At 48.4% G+C, this 18,894-nt stretch overlaps 1 protein-coding gene across 1 annotated transcript in view; it reads right to left on the reverse strand.

Moving 5' to 3' along the window:
- Positions 1 to 1,791: 1,791 nt before the first annotated feature.
- Positions 1,792 to 18,894, reverse strand: part of GABRR2 (gamma-aminobutyric acid type A receptor subunit rho2) — a 37,070-nt gene continuing 19,967 nt past the window's right edge. Inside the window, exons 3-9 of the mRNA XM_040983082.1 lie at positions 13,658 to 13,725; positions 11,640 to 11,863; positions 10,743 to 10,825; positions 10,418 to 10,558; positions 7,652 to 7,804; positions 6,613 to 6,809; positions 1,792 to 2,248 (exon numbers count right to left, since the gene is read on the reverse strand). Of these exons, the coding sequence (XP_040839016.1) occupies positions 1,937 to 2,248; positions 6,613 to 6,809; positions 7,652 to 7,804; positions 10,418 to 10,558; positions 10,743 to 10,825; positions 11,640 to 11,863; positions 13,658 to 13,725 (1,178 nt within the window). The 3' untranslated portion in view covers positions 1,792 to 1,936. The remainder of the gene's footprint in view (positions 2,249 to 6,612; positions 6,810 to 7,651; positions 7,805 to 10,417; positions 10,559 to 10,742; positions 10,826 to 11,639; positions 11,864 to 13,657; positions 13,726 to 18,894) is intronic.

The following is an 18,894-nucleotide window of genomic DNA, read 5'->3' on the forward strand; positions in this document are numbered from 1 at the left end:
CTGATCTCTTCCCGCTTTTCCCATAGCCTGGGATCCAACCAGAACCGTTGATTTGCTCCTCAATCCTTGTATTCCATGATCCCAAAATTTCTTGCCTCTCGCCATGCCTTCAGTCAGACCCACCCCTTCACCAAAAACAGTCCTAATAGAAGTTTCTGATATTGTGGAGATGTTCTCTGGATCTACATTGTCTAATCTGGTAAACACTATTTCCTAGGGACATTGAGCAGAGCACTTGAAGTGTGGTGGGTGCAACTGAGGGAGTGAGTTTTTAATTTTATTCAACTTGAATTAATTTGAACTGAAACAGGCATGCAGCGACTGGCTACCATATTAGTGCCAATGTAGCATGCAGGACTGGTGCTGTGGCGTAACACATTAAACCATTATTTGCAATGTTGGCCTCTGTCAGAGTACTGGTTTGAATCCCAAGTATGTCCCAAGTGTGTCCTCAGACTGAGCTCCCTGATAGTGCATCTGAGAAGGCAGCAAATGATGGCCAAAGTCCTTGGGCCCCTACACCCAGGTGGGAGACCAGGGTGGAATGCCTGGCTCCTGGCTTCAGTCTAGCTCAGATCTAGCAGTGGTAGCCATTTAGGGAGTGAACCAGGAGATAGATCTCTGCCTCTCTGTGTCACTGTGTGTTTCAAACAAATAATCCCCAATACTACCATCACCCCAAAAATGATCTAGCATTCATTTTGTCCCATTTTGCCCCATCCAAATCCCTGAATACCTGACTTGCAAGGGGCATCTCAGAGATTGCTTTCTCCATGACACCCAGTGGACTCATTCTTCTTCTCCTCATAATTCCTATCACCCTGAGCCATTCCTAGGGCTATGAAGCCATTCAGCCATTCTAATTTACAGGTCTTTGTCTGCCATGTTCTCTGCTAGTCCCCCAACTAATTATGTATTTTTTAAAGGTTTACATATTTTTATTTGAAAGATGGATTTACATAGAGAAAGTGAGGGAGAGAGAGAGAGATTTTCCATCTCTTGGATCAGTCCCCAAATGGTCTCAATAGTCAAAGTTGAGCTGGTCTAAAGCCAGGAGCCAGGAGCTTCTCCCAGGTCTCTCACATTGGTATAAGGGCCCAAGACATTAAGCCATCCTCCACTACCTTCCCAATCCATAAGCAGGAAGCTCCCCTTGAGCCCCTGCCTTCCCCCCAGGCCCAGGCTTGTCCTGCCTGGTGGTTCCAGCAGAGAAGCATGAAGCTGGTTCCTTGGGCGTCTCCCAGCAGACCCAGAATACCTTTCTAGACAGCCCTAGGAGCAAAGCTGGAGTTGAGGGAGAGGGAAGGGCAGGAACGAGAGCAGAGCTTAAAGAATTACTCCAGGTGATCATTTCTACAGTCCCCGGCCAAGGGTAGGACTCAGTAGTTAATAAATGAAGGAATAGTTTGTCTTTATACAGCAAAATCCTCCCATGATGAGGTTAGCCTGACTCACCCAGGCCGAATCGTTTTCTGGTCTGGGGTCTGAGTTTTCTCCTTTCCTAGGCAGGCACTTGATCTAGTCGCATGGATTCACAGATGTTGTCCTTCTTAACTTGCCATCTCCCAGCTGCAACACCCTTCATGTGCTTTTCCTTCCCATTTGCCTTGGTTTCATGAGCCTCTAGGAGAAGCTGGGAGGCATTTGGGTCCTTTTGTTTTATACAGGAGAGGAACTCCTGTGAGCTAGTTCACATATAAGAACAGAAGATGGTCCCAGAGAGACACAATGTGTAACAAAGGATACAGCATGAACAAGGAGCAAGCCCACACGGTCCAGAGCAGGGCAGCAGGGCTCCAGAGAGAGAGGCACCCCTCATGGTGTCCGGGAGTGGTTGCTGCCTCTAGTGAGGGCGCGTGGTCAACAGGTCCATGTGTCCACGGCTGGCCAGCGCCATGAATGTTCACGTTCTCTGTTAGGCAAAACCTCAGCACCCCTACGAGAACACTGACCAATAAATTAAGTTGAAAAATATGAAGGAAGCTGGAAAGATGAGCCTGGAGTATTTGTCGATGGCGTGGGTGTTCTGGAAGATGCGACGCCCCACCTGGCTCTTCAGGTGCCCCCGCTTCCTGGAGGAGGTAGGTTCATTACTCAGGGCCAGGTGAACCACTATCTTTTCCTGCCTCTCCTCCTCCGTGAGAATGTGGCTCCTGGGGTAGCCGGCCAAACTGTTGGCCTCAGACTCACTGCAGCTTCCATCCAGCATCATGGTTCTTGAGTGGAGCATCCCACACATGCACGGGAACTGCAGGCAGTGAACACAAGGGCAGGGTCAGGCCTTGTGAGATGGGCAAAGAAGGTGGTCTGGTTCGAAAACAAGGTGCCCCCAACCCCAGCACACCTACACAGAGCCACTGATACAACGAGGACTTTCAGAGGTCACTACTCCTGACTGAGTACTAGACCTTCCTGGGAATGTCTTAGAATGGCATGCCAGGCTCCAATGTAGGCACATTCATTCATAATGCTCTGGTGCTTTTGCTGTAGAAACAGAATTGAGAACTGCTGATCTAATCCACAGGCCCTCAATTGCAGAGTCAAAAATCAAGATCTAGAGATTTTTGGAGTTCTTCTGAGGACAAGCAGCTAGTGCTATAGCACAGAGTTTTAGACTCATGAGTTCTGATTCCACTGTAGGGTCCCACCTCAACAACTACAAATAGAAAAATGATCAGGTAGAAGAGTGTCCTTATGCTAAAGAAATATATTTGAGACCCAAGGGTTACTATGGCTACAATGATTATTCACTTGAGAGAAGAAATAGAAAGACAAAGCTCTCCTCTGCTGTGTGGTTTCTCACGTAGGCAGCAGGGACCCAACTGATCAACTGATGCCTCCCAGCATGTGCATCGGTAGGAAGCTAGAACTGGGACTTGTATTCAACAACCACTGCATCAAATGCATGCCCATGCAATGTACTTTTTATTGGTTTAACTATTCAAAGAAAAAATACATGTTCGTGGGCCCGATGCAATGGCTCACTGGCTAAGTCCTCACCTTGTACATGTGCTGGGATCCCATATGGGTGTTGGTTTGTGTATCAGCTGCTCTATTTCCCATTCAGCTCCCTGCTTGTGGCCTGGGAAAGCAGTTGAGGATGGCCAAAAGCCTTGGGATTCTGCACCTGTGTGGGAGACCTGGAAGAAGCTCCTGACTTTGGATCAGCTCAGCTCTGGCCATTGTGGCCACTTGGGGAGTGAACCAGCAGATGGAACAGCTTTCTCTCTGTCTCTCCTTCTCTCTGTAAATCTAATTTTCCAACAAAAATGAACAAATCTTTAAAAAAAATATATATGTTCATGTGGAGAAAGAGTGCACCTACAGAGTGTTAGCAAGCTCAGATCTAGCCACAGGGCATACAGGTGTCCCATACCCTATTCTTTCTGTTCTTTCTGCCAGTGCAACAACGTGTGGAAGGATTCCTGAGTACAAGGCCGCTCTGGCTCTGCTTGCCTGCTTCCCGCTGTGTGAGTCTACTGAGTGGGAAGCCAGCTGGCACCTGATGGGTTAGTGTTGGCAGAAACATGGGGTCTGCCAGATAGAACCAACAGGCCGTGGGTGTCTTCATCTCGACCTGTGGACTTTCACCTGTTGCTGAGCTGGCTCTCAGCCCATCAGTACCTCTGTGCTCTCATCTGGGAGAGAGAAATAAGACCACTCTCTAAACTGCATCCCTTGGTCCTGGGTCTGGAAATACTCAGATGAATCTCTAGAGTGCAAAAATAAATGAACACCTGGATTTTACTTTGTTGGCTCTAACTTTGGACCAGAGAGGGTCTCCCCAAGAAGCTGTTGGACTTGTCTGGATGATGAGATGCTGGACTCTATGCTAGGTATATGCCCACAGGGAAGGAATCTCAACTGAACTTGAACTATGGATACGCAACAAGGTGGAGGAATCCACCATGGGGGGGGGGGAGGATTGGGGAGGAGAGGGGGGAATTCCAGTACCTAAAAAGCTGTATCACATAATGCAACGTAATAAATTGGAAAAAAAATTAAAAATAAATGAACACCTGCATGTAATGTTAGAATTAATTGACGGCAGAGCTCAGGCCACCTGACCCAGGTCCTGGGGCCTGCCTGCGAGTTACGTGCCAGGTTTTTGAGCCCCAGGGGTGGGGGATCTTGTGGAGCTCAGGTCGCCTGGCCCTGGTCTTTCAATCTGCCCACGAGTGAAAAAGGTGGAGCAGTGGACATAGACCCTGATGCGTGGAGAATAAGGCATGGAGAATAATGCAGCCCATTTGGTACCATCACAGAGGAGGGAGCACAGAGAAAATTGGATAACTACCCCTGCAAACAATGACAGCAAAAATCTGGGTAGATAGAGACTTGAGGTCAACTATGTCAGCCAATGGACATTGGGGAGGGCTGCCTCACCGTAGGATCTGTGAAACTGACTGCATTTCAGAACTATCCAAACCACTTGGTCAGAACCCTCAGAACACGCACTACAACGGTTTGATAGTGGATGGTGGTCCCCCATCCCTGGGTCCTGGGACATTTGGAAGCCTGGGTATGGCTTCCCCCTTTATCTCTTCCCTTCCTCCAGAAGCAAGAAGAAATAGAGAATTTGGAATTAAAAAAAAAAAATTAATTGCCAGTGCCATGGCTCAACTGGCTAATCATCGGCCTACAAGCACCAGCATCTCTTGTGGACAGCAGACTGTGTCCTGGCTGCTTTACCTCTCATCTAGCTCCCTGCCTGAGGCCTAGGAAAGTAGTTGGGATGGCCCAAAGACTTGGGACCCTGCACCCATGTGGGAGACACAAAAGCTTGAAAGCAGGAGAGAGAGAGAGAGCTCACATCTGCTAATTCATTCTATAGATGCTCACAATGGCTGGGGTGGTACAAGGTTCCAGCTGGGATTAGGAAGTCTAATCCATATTTGCCCCATGGCTGGCAGGGCCCCAAGCACATGAACCATCATCTGCTATTCTCATAGTGCACAGTAGCAGGAAGTTGGATCAGAGGCAGAGCAGGGACTTGAACCCAGGCACTCTAATATGGAATGTAGGCATCTTAACTGTTATGCCAACACCCTAACCCTAAGCTGAAATTCTTTCTGAGAAAATGGAAACAAGTTTTTCTGCTAAGATTTTTGAGTTAGAATTAGGCAATGACTGACACTATGATTTCCACATCAGCTTTTGTCTAAGAAACAGAACTGTCCCCTGGTATGTCAGACAAGATCTAGATAAGCAGTCAGAGCATGGGAGGAGTAGAGGAAGGCTGGTCCTGTGCCCCAGAGCAGCGCTTGCCCATGACCTGCCCAAGGCTGAGCCCAGAGGGTCCCAGGCAGCTTTGCCTTCAGCCACTTGGAGCATCAAGATTATTTAAAAACTGTTTTAAAATGCTGATTCCCAGTGTCATCTGCAGATTCTGCTGCAGGGCTGGAGGGAGGCCCTGGAATCTCCATTTTTATCAGACTCAGGAAGGTGATCCTGGGGCAGGTGCACCTTGGTGCCCTCAGGAACCTCAGCTGTCCTGCTGGAGGCCAGGTATTTTAATGAGCCTGAGAGGTGGCTTTCCTCTGGACAATAGGGGACACAGTTTGTCTTTCCATTGCTGTCCTTTCCCCTTCAGCTACACCTTTCACTTCTACAGCAGGTGTTTGATGACAGTGGAATATATGTTCTCACCTCCCAGATGTCACTTCCCAGACACTGAGCGGCCCAGTGACCTTTACACATATGACTGCCTAGCAGCTTCCTTTCTTTAAAAAAAAAAAAAAAAAAAAAAAAGATAGGCCCCAGCACAGTACTGAAATACCTAAGTGTTTTCTGCTTTTGTGATTTCTGCCTTACGTGCTTGGCTGGGGACTGTATGAACTCCAGGCCTGACCCCCAGCAGGACACCTGGCAGGTCACATAGGCAGAGCGCCTCAGGAAGGAGGCCCCTTGTGTTAGATAAGACCCACTGCCCTATGGCCCATCAGTTTGTGCTTTCTTAAAGTTGCTTGCTTCAAACCCAATAGAAGCCTGCCAACTTGTTCTTTTGAAAAGTTTACAGTTAAACTGACCAATCATGACTGCATAATTATATGGAATTGGCCTGAAATGTATAAAACCCCTGTGCTGTTGAACCTCACTCTCCTTTTTTCTTCTGGCTCTTCTGCCCTTTTTGCTGTTGATGCTGATTCGGCTTTACTGTTGCCCCGTCCTGCTGGGCGGGGCAGGAGGCTGCGAGCCTAGGTTAGCCTGAATAAACTGCCATGATGCGTTTGCATGGACTTCAAACTCCTGATGATTTTCTGGGGATCGCAAAATCTGGGCGCAACATTAGTCTAGTGGCTGAAGTCCTCTCCTTGCACACACTGGGATCCCATATGGGTGCCAGTTTGTGTCCTGGATGCTCTACTTCCCATCCAGCTCCCTGCTTGATTCTGGCAGCCACTCTTTACAATTGAGGAGACAGTGACCCAGCATGAGCCTGCGAAGCCTTCTTCTATGTCTGGTCTCTGATCCCAGACTTTCTGCTTCCTGGAATCCTTTGGGGCAGAAGCTGGAGCCATCTTTAAAGCCCCCCTCTTCCCTGACCCAAGCATCTTCTCCTTCTCTGACCAGTGGCACAGCTGAGCTGAGGAGACCACGGAGGCCTCTCACCTTCTCCCGCAGCTTCCGCTCCTTCCGCTCCTGCACCGTGGTCAGGTAGTTGACGGCCGCGTACTCCAGCACGGAGAGGAACACGAACACGAAGCTGACCCAGAGGTAGATGTCCACGGCCTTGATGTAGGACACGCGGGGCATGGAGGCGTTCACGCCCGTGATGATGGTGGACATGGTCAGCACCGTCGTGATACCTGCAACACCCAGTGGCAGTTCAGCTGCTGACAGCAGCCCTGACCGCCCTACATGTCACTAAGCTCTTGTGTTTTCTCAAGTCCAAGGAAGAAACCCCCCAGATGTGTTTGCCCCTTGCTGAGGGGCCAGGATCCGCCCTCCCAAGAGACTGCTCTGTCTCCACAGCCAGCTGTCTGCTCGTTCTCTTTCACTCCCATTCCCTGGAACACAGGCCTCTGGGCTGTGGCTGACAAGGTTATAAGCTCTTCCAAGAGGACCTGATGGGATAGGGAATTAAAATCCTCTAGGAACCTTCTCAAAAAACAAACCATGTTTATGAAGCTCACAAAGATGGTAGAAATTTCTCGGAGCCCATCATGCCAGCCTTGTCTCCATTCTCAGGGACCAACCTGAATTTTGTCTGAATTGAGAATGATGAGTGTTAGCCTTCACTCTGAAATTTGGGGTCTGTTAAGGGTTAAAACCACAGCCCTTGGGAATGCCGCCCTCCCGTAGTCAGAAATCACAGATTATGGGCCTCGCCTCCAAACCCTCCATCTGTTGAAACAAGGCCAGCAAACAAAATTCTTGTGCTTACAGAATGAACTTTTGTCATTTGTAGAATCAACTCATTTATCTAAGAACTGAGACATCCCAAATAGGCTACAGCTTTCTGAAGTGGATGTGGTTTTATAAACCTGTAGAAGACACGGAAGCTCACGTCCACGTGGTAAAAACAAGACGCAGGAGGACAACAATTCTGAAGCAGGCTTTTGCTTTTTCTCTACAGAGTGATCTGCTGGGGAAAACAAACCAACAAACAAGTCACGAGCCCACCGCACCTCTCATCAAATGTACTTACTTAGGGAGACCCTGGCTGGCACAGCTCTGCGGTCGATCCAGAAGGACACCCAGGACAGCATGACCATCAGGGTGGCGGGGAAATAGGTTTGGAGCAAGAAGAAGAAGATGTGGCGGCGCAAGGTGAAGTTGATGTACAGACGGTTGTACCAGCCTGGGCGGGGGGAGGAAGAAACCAATGAGGTTCCAACTGAGAGCTAAAAACTAACTCCCCTGGGACGCTCTCCTGGCGATCACGCTCAGCTGCAGCAGAATGTTCAAATTACACATCAGGTAGCTTGTTCCAATCACTCTTCCAAAGTCCCAACTCTCTCTCCTACAAATAAGTATCGTGCCCATGTCTAGTGCATTTACTGACTTGCTCAGTGTTACTAACTTCTCAACACAATATTTTGGGGAAAGGTAGAACTAAAAAGAGATACAGGTTTGGTTGTGTGTTTGGCGTTTGTTTCCTGCAAACCACATCCATATTTTTCAGGGGGACTCATTACTCCAAAGTGTAGGACATTGGAGTGGTTTCTTTAGTTAAGGCCATTGAAACATGAGCCGGTAGAGCTGGGCTCCCATCACTGCTCCCTTTTGCACATCCCGAAAGAAGCAGGTCATTCACAGGACCCTAAGGCCTGACTTTACATCTACCTTGCAAAAGTCACTTGCCATTTTGTTGTGACTAAGGAAAAAAGGATGATAGAAACACATGGTATTGTAGCAATCTGAGAGTCACCAGCCCATAGTTACAAGGCCCCAAGTGAGCCTCAAAATGATTACCCAACCACTGGGATCAAAGAGGGTGCCACAGACAGTGTGAAAGCTGCTTTGACTCTGCTAAGGACTATTGCATTACTCTTCATTCTAGCTAAGAAAACCAGAGAACATTGTCCTGGAAACACCAGGAAGCAGCCAAGAGCCTTGACCTTGTGTCTGTTCCTAGCACAGCACTCTTGGGTGAGATCACAGCCCTCTTCCAGGGACAGCAGACCTTGCACGTGCACTGCACAGTACCTAATATGAGTAGCATGCTTTTTCTTCTGTACTCTAGAAGGCTTGTGAACAAAACCTGCATGCCATATCCACATAGAACATACCTAAAGTGGAGTACATGTCATGGTTAAGGGAGATGGTCTGGTTGCGATTGCTCTCCATCTGTACAACTACAGTAAGCAACTGAATCCCTGAGTCTCAGCTCTCTTACAGGGAATTACAATATCCACAACATAGGTTGGTGGAGTAAAAATTAGTCAACTCACTGAAAGCAGTTACAACCATGGCACATAATACAAGTTATGTGAGAAACCTTTAAAAATGGCATTGATTTCTACTTGTTGAGAAAAGAGAATCTCGTGGCATGCATATTAGAGGGAAGGAGATAGCTGAAGATGAGCATGACAAGCATTAACAGAAGCAGGCCTGTGGTTGTCTCAATGCCAGCACCACCTTGGCCAGAGCTTGCTGTTTTTCAATGTTGGATGTGTGCATCCAGGGGTGTGAGTGAGGCTGGCGAATGGGTCATGCAGGCCACACAGGTGCATGGAGTAGAATAAAAGCTTCCCATGGAAGGATTAAGCTTTCTCAGCACTGGAGCCAAGGGCAATGCTGTCCTCCAGTGGCCATAGCCACTGGAGGTGTTGACCCCTAACAGACACGTGGAAGCCCTAATTCATTTGGAAATAGGGACTTTGCAGATATACACTAGGAAAAACGAGGTTCTGCTGGATGAGTGGACTCTGATCCACTGAACTGGGGCCTTCACTCCCATCCCATTTTACAGGCAAGGAATGTTTGAACCAAGGCAGAAGAGAGAATTCCACGTGAAGACACAGAGACACAGGCAGAAGGTTGGGTGTGGACAGACACAGATGGATGAGATGGCTTCAAGGCAGCCCCAGATGCCAGGAAAAGGTAGGAGCATGGCCCTCTGGTTCTGACCTCTAGAATGGAAAGGGAGCACATGGGTGTTGTGTCAAACCACACCCACAGCAGCAGCCACAGGGCCTGAATGAAGTTCAGTAAAGGTGACCTCAGAATGAGCTGAAAATACATTCATTAAAAACTTCAGATATGGGGCCAGTGCAATGACCCAAATAGCTAGTCCTCTGCCTGCAAGCACCAGCATCCCATATGGGCACTGGTTCATGTCCTGGTTGCTCTACTTTCCATCCAGCTCCATGTTTATGGCCTGTGAAAGCAATGGAGATGGTCCAAAGCTTTGGACCCCTGCACCCACACAATGGGGACCCAGAAGAAGCTCCTGGCCATGGTGGCCATTTGGGATATGAACCAGTGGATGGAAGATCTTTTTATCCCTGTCTCTCCTTCTCTCTATAAATATGCCTTTCAACTAAAACAAATAAATCTTTAGAAACAGTAGCAACAACAAACTTCACACATGGCTCATAGCCCAAGAAAAGATTGAGCTAAACATTAAACAATAAATCAATAAATTTCAGCATAGGCAATAAATGCATTTCCTTGGGAAGCTGTCTATCTGCATAGTTAAGCTGAACAAGTCAGGTTATAGATTAGCATGTAAACCACAAGCCCACCCTTGCAAAAAGTATACCATAATGCAAAGTGTCTGTCAGGGTGTCCTCTGGTGGTTAGACTCGGGACAGCGTCTTTCTCACTCTGCTTGCCACTGCTACTTGTATTTTATAGGACTATATATTTTAATCATCAAAATTTCTTTTCCTTGGGAATGGAGAAGCTGAAGAAAAATTTTAGTATTTTTCTTCCCTATGTGAGTCAGACTATAGCAAAAGTTGGCTACCAGTGCTGCTGTAGAAGGCCAGTCTTGAAGTCGTGTGAAATTTCTGAATCAGAAACTGAGACAAGGAGATCTTCTCATCTGTTTTCAGGGACTCATCCCCATTCTTCCAATACAGCATCAGATCCTCATCTGTGTATGCATCTTTGGGGAGAAGAAAACATGTTACTGTAACTCTTTTGCTTCTGAGACAGGGTGAGGCAAAGCAAAACCCCAGCCTCAGAGGGCACAGGTCTTAACACCGGCAGGTATTATCCAATCTCATGGCTACTAGAATGGCAGAAATGCCAGGGAAGGGCTAGGGGAAGGGGATTGGAAATATACTTACAGCTCTCCAGCTCCAAAGAACAGGTCTGGGAGTCCAAGGGAAAGTGACTGAAATCCATGTTGCACATGGCAGTGACCGTAATCCTAGACAATCCAAACACACATGTTGGCTGTTCAGTGAGTTCTAGGCTCACTCACTCCCAGAGCCAGGAGGACACCGGACATGACAGAACCAAGAGCACCTGCCGCCTATGCCTACTTCAAAAGTCTGAAGACATGGATAGCTAAGTCACAGAGTTCACAGAGGGTTGTCTTCCGCAACAGATGCAGTTAGTGCTGTACTGAATCCTGTTTGTTAGACTGGGACAGTCCACTCCCACATACTGGAGGTGTTGCTTGCTAACAGCCCATACCTGCACTTTTCTCTGGGGATTGCCCTTCTAATAGGATAACATCCTCCACAGGCAGCTGGAAGGTTAGACCACCCTCCAATCTATAACCCAAATATAGGAAGGACCTGATATTAGCATTTAGTTTTGCACACTCAGAACAGGAATACATGGAATAAGACCATTTAAATCTCTCGAGTTAGCTCAGAAACCCATCTGCAATAGCACCAAAAAAAAATGATAGTTGTTGTTACCATTTTTTAATCTTTATTATCAATCAGCTAGAATCATAGATTCTTATGGATGGAGGGTGTAGAGAATGTCATTTTCTCCAATAACACATTTGGACCAAATGCCTGACCCAAGGTTAAGATCCCCAGTAACAGGAAGTCACCACCTCCTGGGGTGGACATTTCAGCTTTGAACAATCCCTCCTGGCATTGGAAGGTTCATGCCACCAACACAGCCCACAGACCTGATTGCAGTGACAAACTCTTCAGGCTTACAGGGATTGACCACACATACTGGAATAACACTGGACACAGGAATAACAGTGCCACAATGGGTACCTCATGCTGTATAGCACATGGCCATCTGGAAACACCCTCAGCATGATGTTGTCAGTGGTGGTGTCATGAATGAATGACCTTTTGGAGTGAACAAAGAAGACATCGGGGACCCAGATCTTCTTCACCAGCCGGCCATCGAAGGTCATGCTCTTGTTGCTGGTGCTAAAGAAGGCCAGCCTCTCATCCTTCCAATAATGCCGCAGGTACAGGGTCATGGTGAAATCCTAGGGGAGCCAGGGGTGAGATCAGACAAAAATGGCTTAGAAAGCTTTCTTCCTTATAATCCACTTCCACCTTCCACTGCTGTAACTAACACACCTTGGCTTCCAGAATCAGAGGTGATGGTTTGGCAGCCCTGTGGTACAGTGCTAAGGCAATGGCACTATTGCAATTGGAAAGAGAACAGCTCAGTTTGTATGTACCTCATGAGGCAAGGGCACTTGAGTGGTGCCCACACAACATCTGACTCGGATCCCATAGATCAGCCCCGGCTGGAACTCTCTGGCCACCTGCAAAGGACACAGCCTACACATCAACAGGAAAGGATCAGCCAAATGCTCCTTCTGGCTCTGTCCTTCCAGGGCACACTGCTGGAGGACAAGCTGTCAAGATAGCATGCTGCAGAGTTACAAATGCAGCTGGCATGGCCAGGTTCTTAGTGCTGGAGGTCACCTGCCTTCCCATTGGCTGGTGATGCCTCCAAGAGAGGTAAGGTATTCGGCCATGTTTCCGTGGGATCCTGAACTTCCTTTGGAGGAGGGCAGGAAGACCTGCAAATCCACAGACAGCTGGGCTGACTGAGGTCTGAGGCAGCCAGGCTGCTGAGACCCTAACTTCTGGATATCCAAAGGGGCTGGCACTGTATACTGTAGCAGTTTGGAAGCTGTCACACTCCTGCCTAACACTCCTTCATGCAACTGGCACACTTCCATATAGCACCACATCTCTTACAAAGTGCTGACGTTATGACGGTTAAACGTCTCAGTTACTGTATCATCTTTGCCATGCTGGGTCCATTAGGAACGAGGGAGGTGCCCATGTTCATGCCAGCAGGAAGGAGGTGCCTCCCTCATTTTCACTCATTTATGTGCTGACACGCCCAGAAGACCCACACTAGGAAAGGTTTGGAGAGGTAGTGGTAAAAAAAGAAAGGACCCGTCTTGGCATTCCCAGTCTACAGTCAAGTGCAGGAGACAGCCAGCACACGAGGACACCCAGAGCAAACATGGCACAGTGACCAGCCATGACTCCTGGCTTGGATCTGGCCCAGCATTTGGGGAAGTAAGCCAGTGGGTGAGAATTGTCATCTGTCTTCTGCTTCTTTGCATTTTTCTTTTCTTTCCTTTTTTTAAAAAAAGATTTATTTATTTTTATTGGAAAGGCAGATATACAGAGAGGAGGATTGTTAATTCACTCCCCAGGCAGCCACAATGGCCAGAGCTGTGTCAATCTGAAACACGAGCCCAGAGTTTCTTTGGGTCTCCCACATGGGTGCAGGGTCCCAAGGCTTTGGGCCGTCCTTGACTACTTTCCCAGGTCCACAACCAGGGAGCTGGGTGGGAAGTGGAGCTGCCGGCATATGAACCAGTGCCCATATGGAATTCTGGCACTTGAAGGGTAAAGATTTAGCCATTGTGTAATCACACCAGGCCCATAAGAGGTATAAAATTTTAACCTGTAACTATCCACCTTCTTTGCTCCCCCGCATGTGGTTCACGTGACCATTGCCCGCACTCAGAGACTGTGTTCAACACACCACGGCCTGTGTCTTGCTCCCTGAGATTCTGGATCAGGGACTGTGGAGAGGGACCCAGGAACCTGCATTTGACCATCCTCATCCATGACACATGAGAACCCTACTTCAGATTTGACTGCATCCCTAATTTCACTGCTTCCAGTCTTGCTGCTTCCATGTGGGCACAGTTGGCAGCACTAAGGTACACCATGCCATGGGCTCTCCTAGCAGCTCAGCCACACCATCCCTCCCTGGAGACCGTAGGACTCCAGGCGCTGCATACCATGTCCACCTCGGAGATGCTGTCCAGGCTCTCCACCTGCACGTCCACACCCACGGGGATGGCGGGGCCTGCGGAGGAGAGACAGCTGGTCAACACATGTTCCTCTCCCCCATGCAAGGAGATAGCCCTGGCTACCCTCCCTGGGAACACAGGATTGGCACAGGGTGTTGCCATGGTTCATAGTTCTGGAAGGGAGGGACAAGAGACTGACTCTCGTCATGCCTGCATCCCACATCGAAATGCCAGAGTTCAAGTCCTGGCTGCTCTGCTCCCAATTCAGCTTTCTCCTGGCTCACACCCTGGGCGGCAGAAGGTGATGGCTCAAGTATTTGGGTCCTTCATATCCGTGTAGGACACCCAGATTGAATTCCTAGAGCCTGGCTTCAGCCTGGCCCAGCCTTGGCTGTAGTGGCCATTTGGGAAGTGAACCAACAGATGGCAGATTTTCCCCTCTAGCTCTCCACCTCACTAATAAAATGAAAATAAGTGCATTTTTTAAATGAAAGACTTATGTGAGGATCTTCCCACTGGTTCATGATGAGCTGGCTTCCTGAGCTTTCTCTGAATGCAGGGACTCTTGTCTGCCCCACGTTTGGTTCCTAGGATGAACCGGGCCAGGTGACTAACCTCATGCCCCCGACACCTGCCACAGCCCAGTAAATTGGGGTGTTAAATCACTACTCTCAGCATCTCAGCATGACTCTGAAGGACAGAGGTAACAGTGCTGGCTGAATCTCCCAAGGGAAACCTGGTCATTTGTTTTCCTGCAGTTTCTACAAAGGACAGTCTGGGGCCTGACCCTCAGCCTCTGAGCTGATTTGAGGCACCTGCATGCCTGCAGTCAACTTTATTGAATCATTCAAACTCCACCTTCGGAGGACCCTACACGGCCTGGGCTCTGCCCCCTCGGGGCCTTCAGCCTGGAGTGAGACCAAGCTCTTCACTACTCAGGAGTTAGTCACAGTGAAAAACCAAATACAGCACTGGCGTTGGCATTGACCTGCCCTGCCTGTGACAAACTTCCTCAAACTGAGTGTGACTGTGGCTCATCCTAGGGTCCTGTCCTTTCTATTCGTTTATTCTTAATTTGTTTCTTTATTTGAAAGGCAGAGAGAAACGAAGACAGATGACAGCTCCCATCTACTGGTTCACTGCCCCAAAGGCCTGCAACAGCTGGGGCTGGGCCAGATCAAAGCTGAAGTCAGGGATTCAGTGATGTCTCCTGTGTGTGAGGGCACCGCGCTCTGGGCGCCACTCACTGCCTGCTTTGGTGTGAGTTTGCAGGAAGCTGAAGTCGGGAGCAGAGCCAGGACATGAAGCCAGGGACTCAAATCAAGGGTATGCGTGTCTTCACTGTGGTGTCATCCTGTCTCCTGAGCTGGGTCAGTTCCCTTTCTCATAGTTTTGTGAGCTGGACACTTAAAACCTGTGTACTTTTCTGTAGTTTGCTATGCTTCAGTAAGCCTTTTTTTTTTTTTTTTTTTTTTTTTTTTTTTTTTTTTGGTGGTGGTGGTAGGGGGCGGTTAATGTTTAAAAAAGAAGAAAGGTCTGATTTTCAGGCAATGGGCACCACGTCTGACCAGGGGTGAGTCTGGCTCTGGGAATGTTCTAGATAAAACAGATCAGCTTACTCAATTGGTGTCTCTGTTACTGTGTCTCTCTGTCCACAGAGCAGGCCATTCTTCAAATAAGAAATTTGATCAAAGCTATGGGTGACTGTGGGTGCAGGCTGAGGTTGACTTGCACCTACTGGGGTATTCACCTTTGTCCTCAGGGGGGTTCACACCTCCCTGGACAGAGGCCAGGGACCCGCCTTCTTTGGGCTGAACTTCACCTTTGGCCCTCCCCACTGCCTCAGCTCTGAAGTTTTGTGGCTCCTCCCCATCTGGTGTTGGGGGAATTTCTTTCTCTTCCTTCCATGTACAATCTTATGTTCAGAGTGGGGTAGAGTCCTCTCAGGAAAATTAACTACCTAAACTGGGTGGTCACATGGTGGTCCCTTAACCCTGCAGTGAGACTTTCTGCTTTAAGATAGGAGCCCGGTGCACTGCACTGGAGGCCTTGCTGGGGACACCCCGGGGGCCTGGGCAGTGAGGGACCACCCAAGGCAGCACCGGGAGATGTGTGTTCATCCAGGGGTTCTTTCTGGTCCCCTAGCCTTTCTGCTGTCACTTTTCCTCCCGTGTCCTAGAAAGCACGCATTAGGGATGGATCCATTTTTTTTTTCATGATGAGTTTTTTTAAAGATTTGTTTATTTTTATTGGAAAGGCAGATATAGAGAGAGAAGGAGAGACAGAGAGGAAGATCTGTCTGTTAATTCACTCCCCAGGCAGCCACAATGGCCAGAACTGAAACCAGGACCCAGGAGCCTCTTCTGGCTCTCCCACACAGTTGCAGGGTCCCAAGGCTTTGGGCTGTTCGCAACTGCTTTCCCAGGCCACAAGCAGGGAGCTGGATGGGAAATGGGGCCACCAGGATTAGAATCAGTGCCCATGTGGCATCTCGGTGAGTACAAGGCCCTCGCCACTTAAACCACTTAAACCACTTAAACCACTAGGCTACTGTACTGGGCCCTAAGGATGGATTCATTTTGGGAAAAAGATATATGTCATTTTTTTCTCCCACTGATGCCACTATTTTCCTCGTGCATTAACAGGGAACTGAATTGAAAGCCAAGCAGCTGGGTCTTGAATTGACACTCCCATATGAGCTGCAACAATTTAACTGTTGCACTTAATGCCTGCCAGATTATCTTTTAATTCTATTTTCCCCACAGATTCTTCTGAAACTCCCTGCTACACTGTGGCAAATTCATACAATGGAAATACTATTACATGTAAGAACGTGGGTGGCTCTCATCTCAAGGATTGAATGCATGCCATTCAGATCATTTGATATCTGATTCCAAAGCATACAAACTCAATTACAGGGTTAAAGGTGGTATATGCTGGAGATAAAGGCAGAAAGAAAAGTAAAAATGCAATCACTATAATAAAATTGATCAAAAGGTCACATGGAGAGGTGATGGGTATGGGAGTGTAGAAAACTTCTTTCTTTCTGCTGTCGTTACTCGGATGGCCTCTCCCACTTACCACGCGCGCATAGCCAGAATGTCACTCCTCACCAACCCCACTCAGCACTCATTGAGAACTTAGCCTGAAGAGTGTTTAACACCTGCTTCAGGCAGGAACGGCCCCGCCAATGTCTTAGTATTGGTGTCTCTGTCACAGAAGGCCACACTCTGCAAGTCTGGTTCCCTGAAGAGACCACAGGTGCCTAGGAAGGACGCCGGTCACACCAGCCACCTGCCCACTGAAGCTACACACTGACTGGGGACCTGGACAAAAGCTTGGGACCAGCCACCTTCCCCGGGCTCTAAGATAGCTGCTGTGAATGAGGCACAGCTTTGCTTGGCCCCAGCAGAGCTGGGAGAAGGCAAACGCTCCAGATAGTAAGACAGGATGCAGTGGGGGAAACCCAGCAGCCAAAAAAATCCCTCCATGTACCAAGCTGGAAGAAGGGCAGGCCACTCTCAGCCAAGGGTGCTGCTTGTCCCTGTGGAGATTAAACACCAGAGTCTGTTTCCTGAAGTTCTGAACTATCTGTCACAGAGCGGTTGCTCACCACAGGCTAGCAAGAACATGGCAAGGACATGCCTATGGCAAGTGAATTCTCCAGGCTCCTTTATAAGCTTTTTGTGATAAGGTTTCTTCAATGTGTGAAATTAATTGAAACAAAGTAAGACTTTAATGATTATTCTTAACTATTCTTTCTTACAAAAAAAAAAACCATTGGGTCCGGCATGGTGGCGTAGCAGCTAAAGTCCTTGCCTTGAATGTCCCGGGATCCCATATGGGTGCCAGTTCTAATCCCAGCAGCTCCACTTCCCATCCAGCTCCTTGCTTTTGGCCTGGGAAGGCAGTTGAGGATGGCCCAAAGCTTTGGGATCCTGCACCTGTGTGGGAGACCTGGAGGAAGTTCCTGGCTTCTAGTGCAGCACCGGCTGTTGTGCTCACTTGGGGAGTGAATCATCGGATGGAAGATCTTCCTCTGTCTCTCCTTCTCTATGTATATCTAACTTTGTAATAAAAATAAAGAAATCTGTTTTAAAAATCACTTATTTGGAAAGTCAGAGTTACGGGAGGAGGTAGAAAGGGAGATGAGGGGACATAGGGGAAAGAGAGAGTGGGGACAGATGTTTGCATCCACTGGTGTATTCTGCAGCTGGCTGCTACAACCAGAACTGCATCAGAAAAGAGGTAAGAACTTCATCTAGTCTCCATGACTGCAGGGGCCCAAGCACTTAGACCATCACACACTGCTTTCCCAGGTGCATTTGCAGGGATCTGGATCAGAAACAGAGCTCAGGGACACGAACCGGCACCAATATGAGAGGCTGGTGTTATGGGTAGCAGCTTTACCTGTTGTACCATAACACCACTTGTATAATTCCTTCTAATTTAAGGAATTCCTATTATTTAAAGAAACACAATAGCACGACCACTCAATTTGAGTAAGTACTTCTGTGAGCCCCGTGCTTCCTCATGTTTGGATACTTCCACTGGCTGATTCATTCGTTCCAGACCGCACTGCATGCGGTAGACGAGCCCAAGCCAGGTGCCGTGAGCAATGCGGAGAGGCCACAGCCTCTGGTCTCCAGGAATTTCCGATTCCTGAAGTGGACAACTAGCTCTACTATGAGATGCCACACAGAAGTGAGGACCCAAGCACCCAGAAGACCCGCTGGGGACCAGAGGAAGGATCAGCGAATTTGGACCAAAGGCATTGGAGAAGGTCTTGCACGTGGCTTCTTTGGATGAATTCAGGCCACAGGAACCGGAGGAACAAAATGAGAAGGCCAAGTCTGGGCAGGGTTGACGCACCTGTCGCATCTAATAGGTGTGGGAGAAGGAAAGCCATTTCAACTTGTGAACAGCGTAAGCGTGGTGTAGCCAGGTGTATAATTAACCCACACTTCACAGGTGTGCAAAATAATAATTTTTTTAAAGGCAGCTTCTTTGATCTTTCTCACAAGCCCTTCCACTTTCTAAGTGTGGGAAAAATGTAATTACCAATTACCAGCCACTCAATGTAGTCCAAAGTGTTTCAAATTTCCTCCCACCACAGGCGGCCTTGTGACTCTGAAGTCAGAGGCCCTCAGGTCTGTGCGGCCTGTTCTCTGGCCCTAAGCACAGATATGGACAATCTTGGCTGGCAACACTGGCTGAGATACACA

Source organism: Ochotona curzoniae, unplaced genomic scaffold (assembly GCF_017591425.1).
Source record: "Ochotona curzoniae isolate NIBS_2020 unplaced genomic scaffold, NIBS_Ocur_1.0 contig_3819, whole genome shotgun sequence".
Lineage (NCBI taxonomy): Eukaryota > Metazoa > Chordata > Mammalia > Lagomorpha > Ochotonidae > Ochotona > Ochotona curzoniae.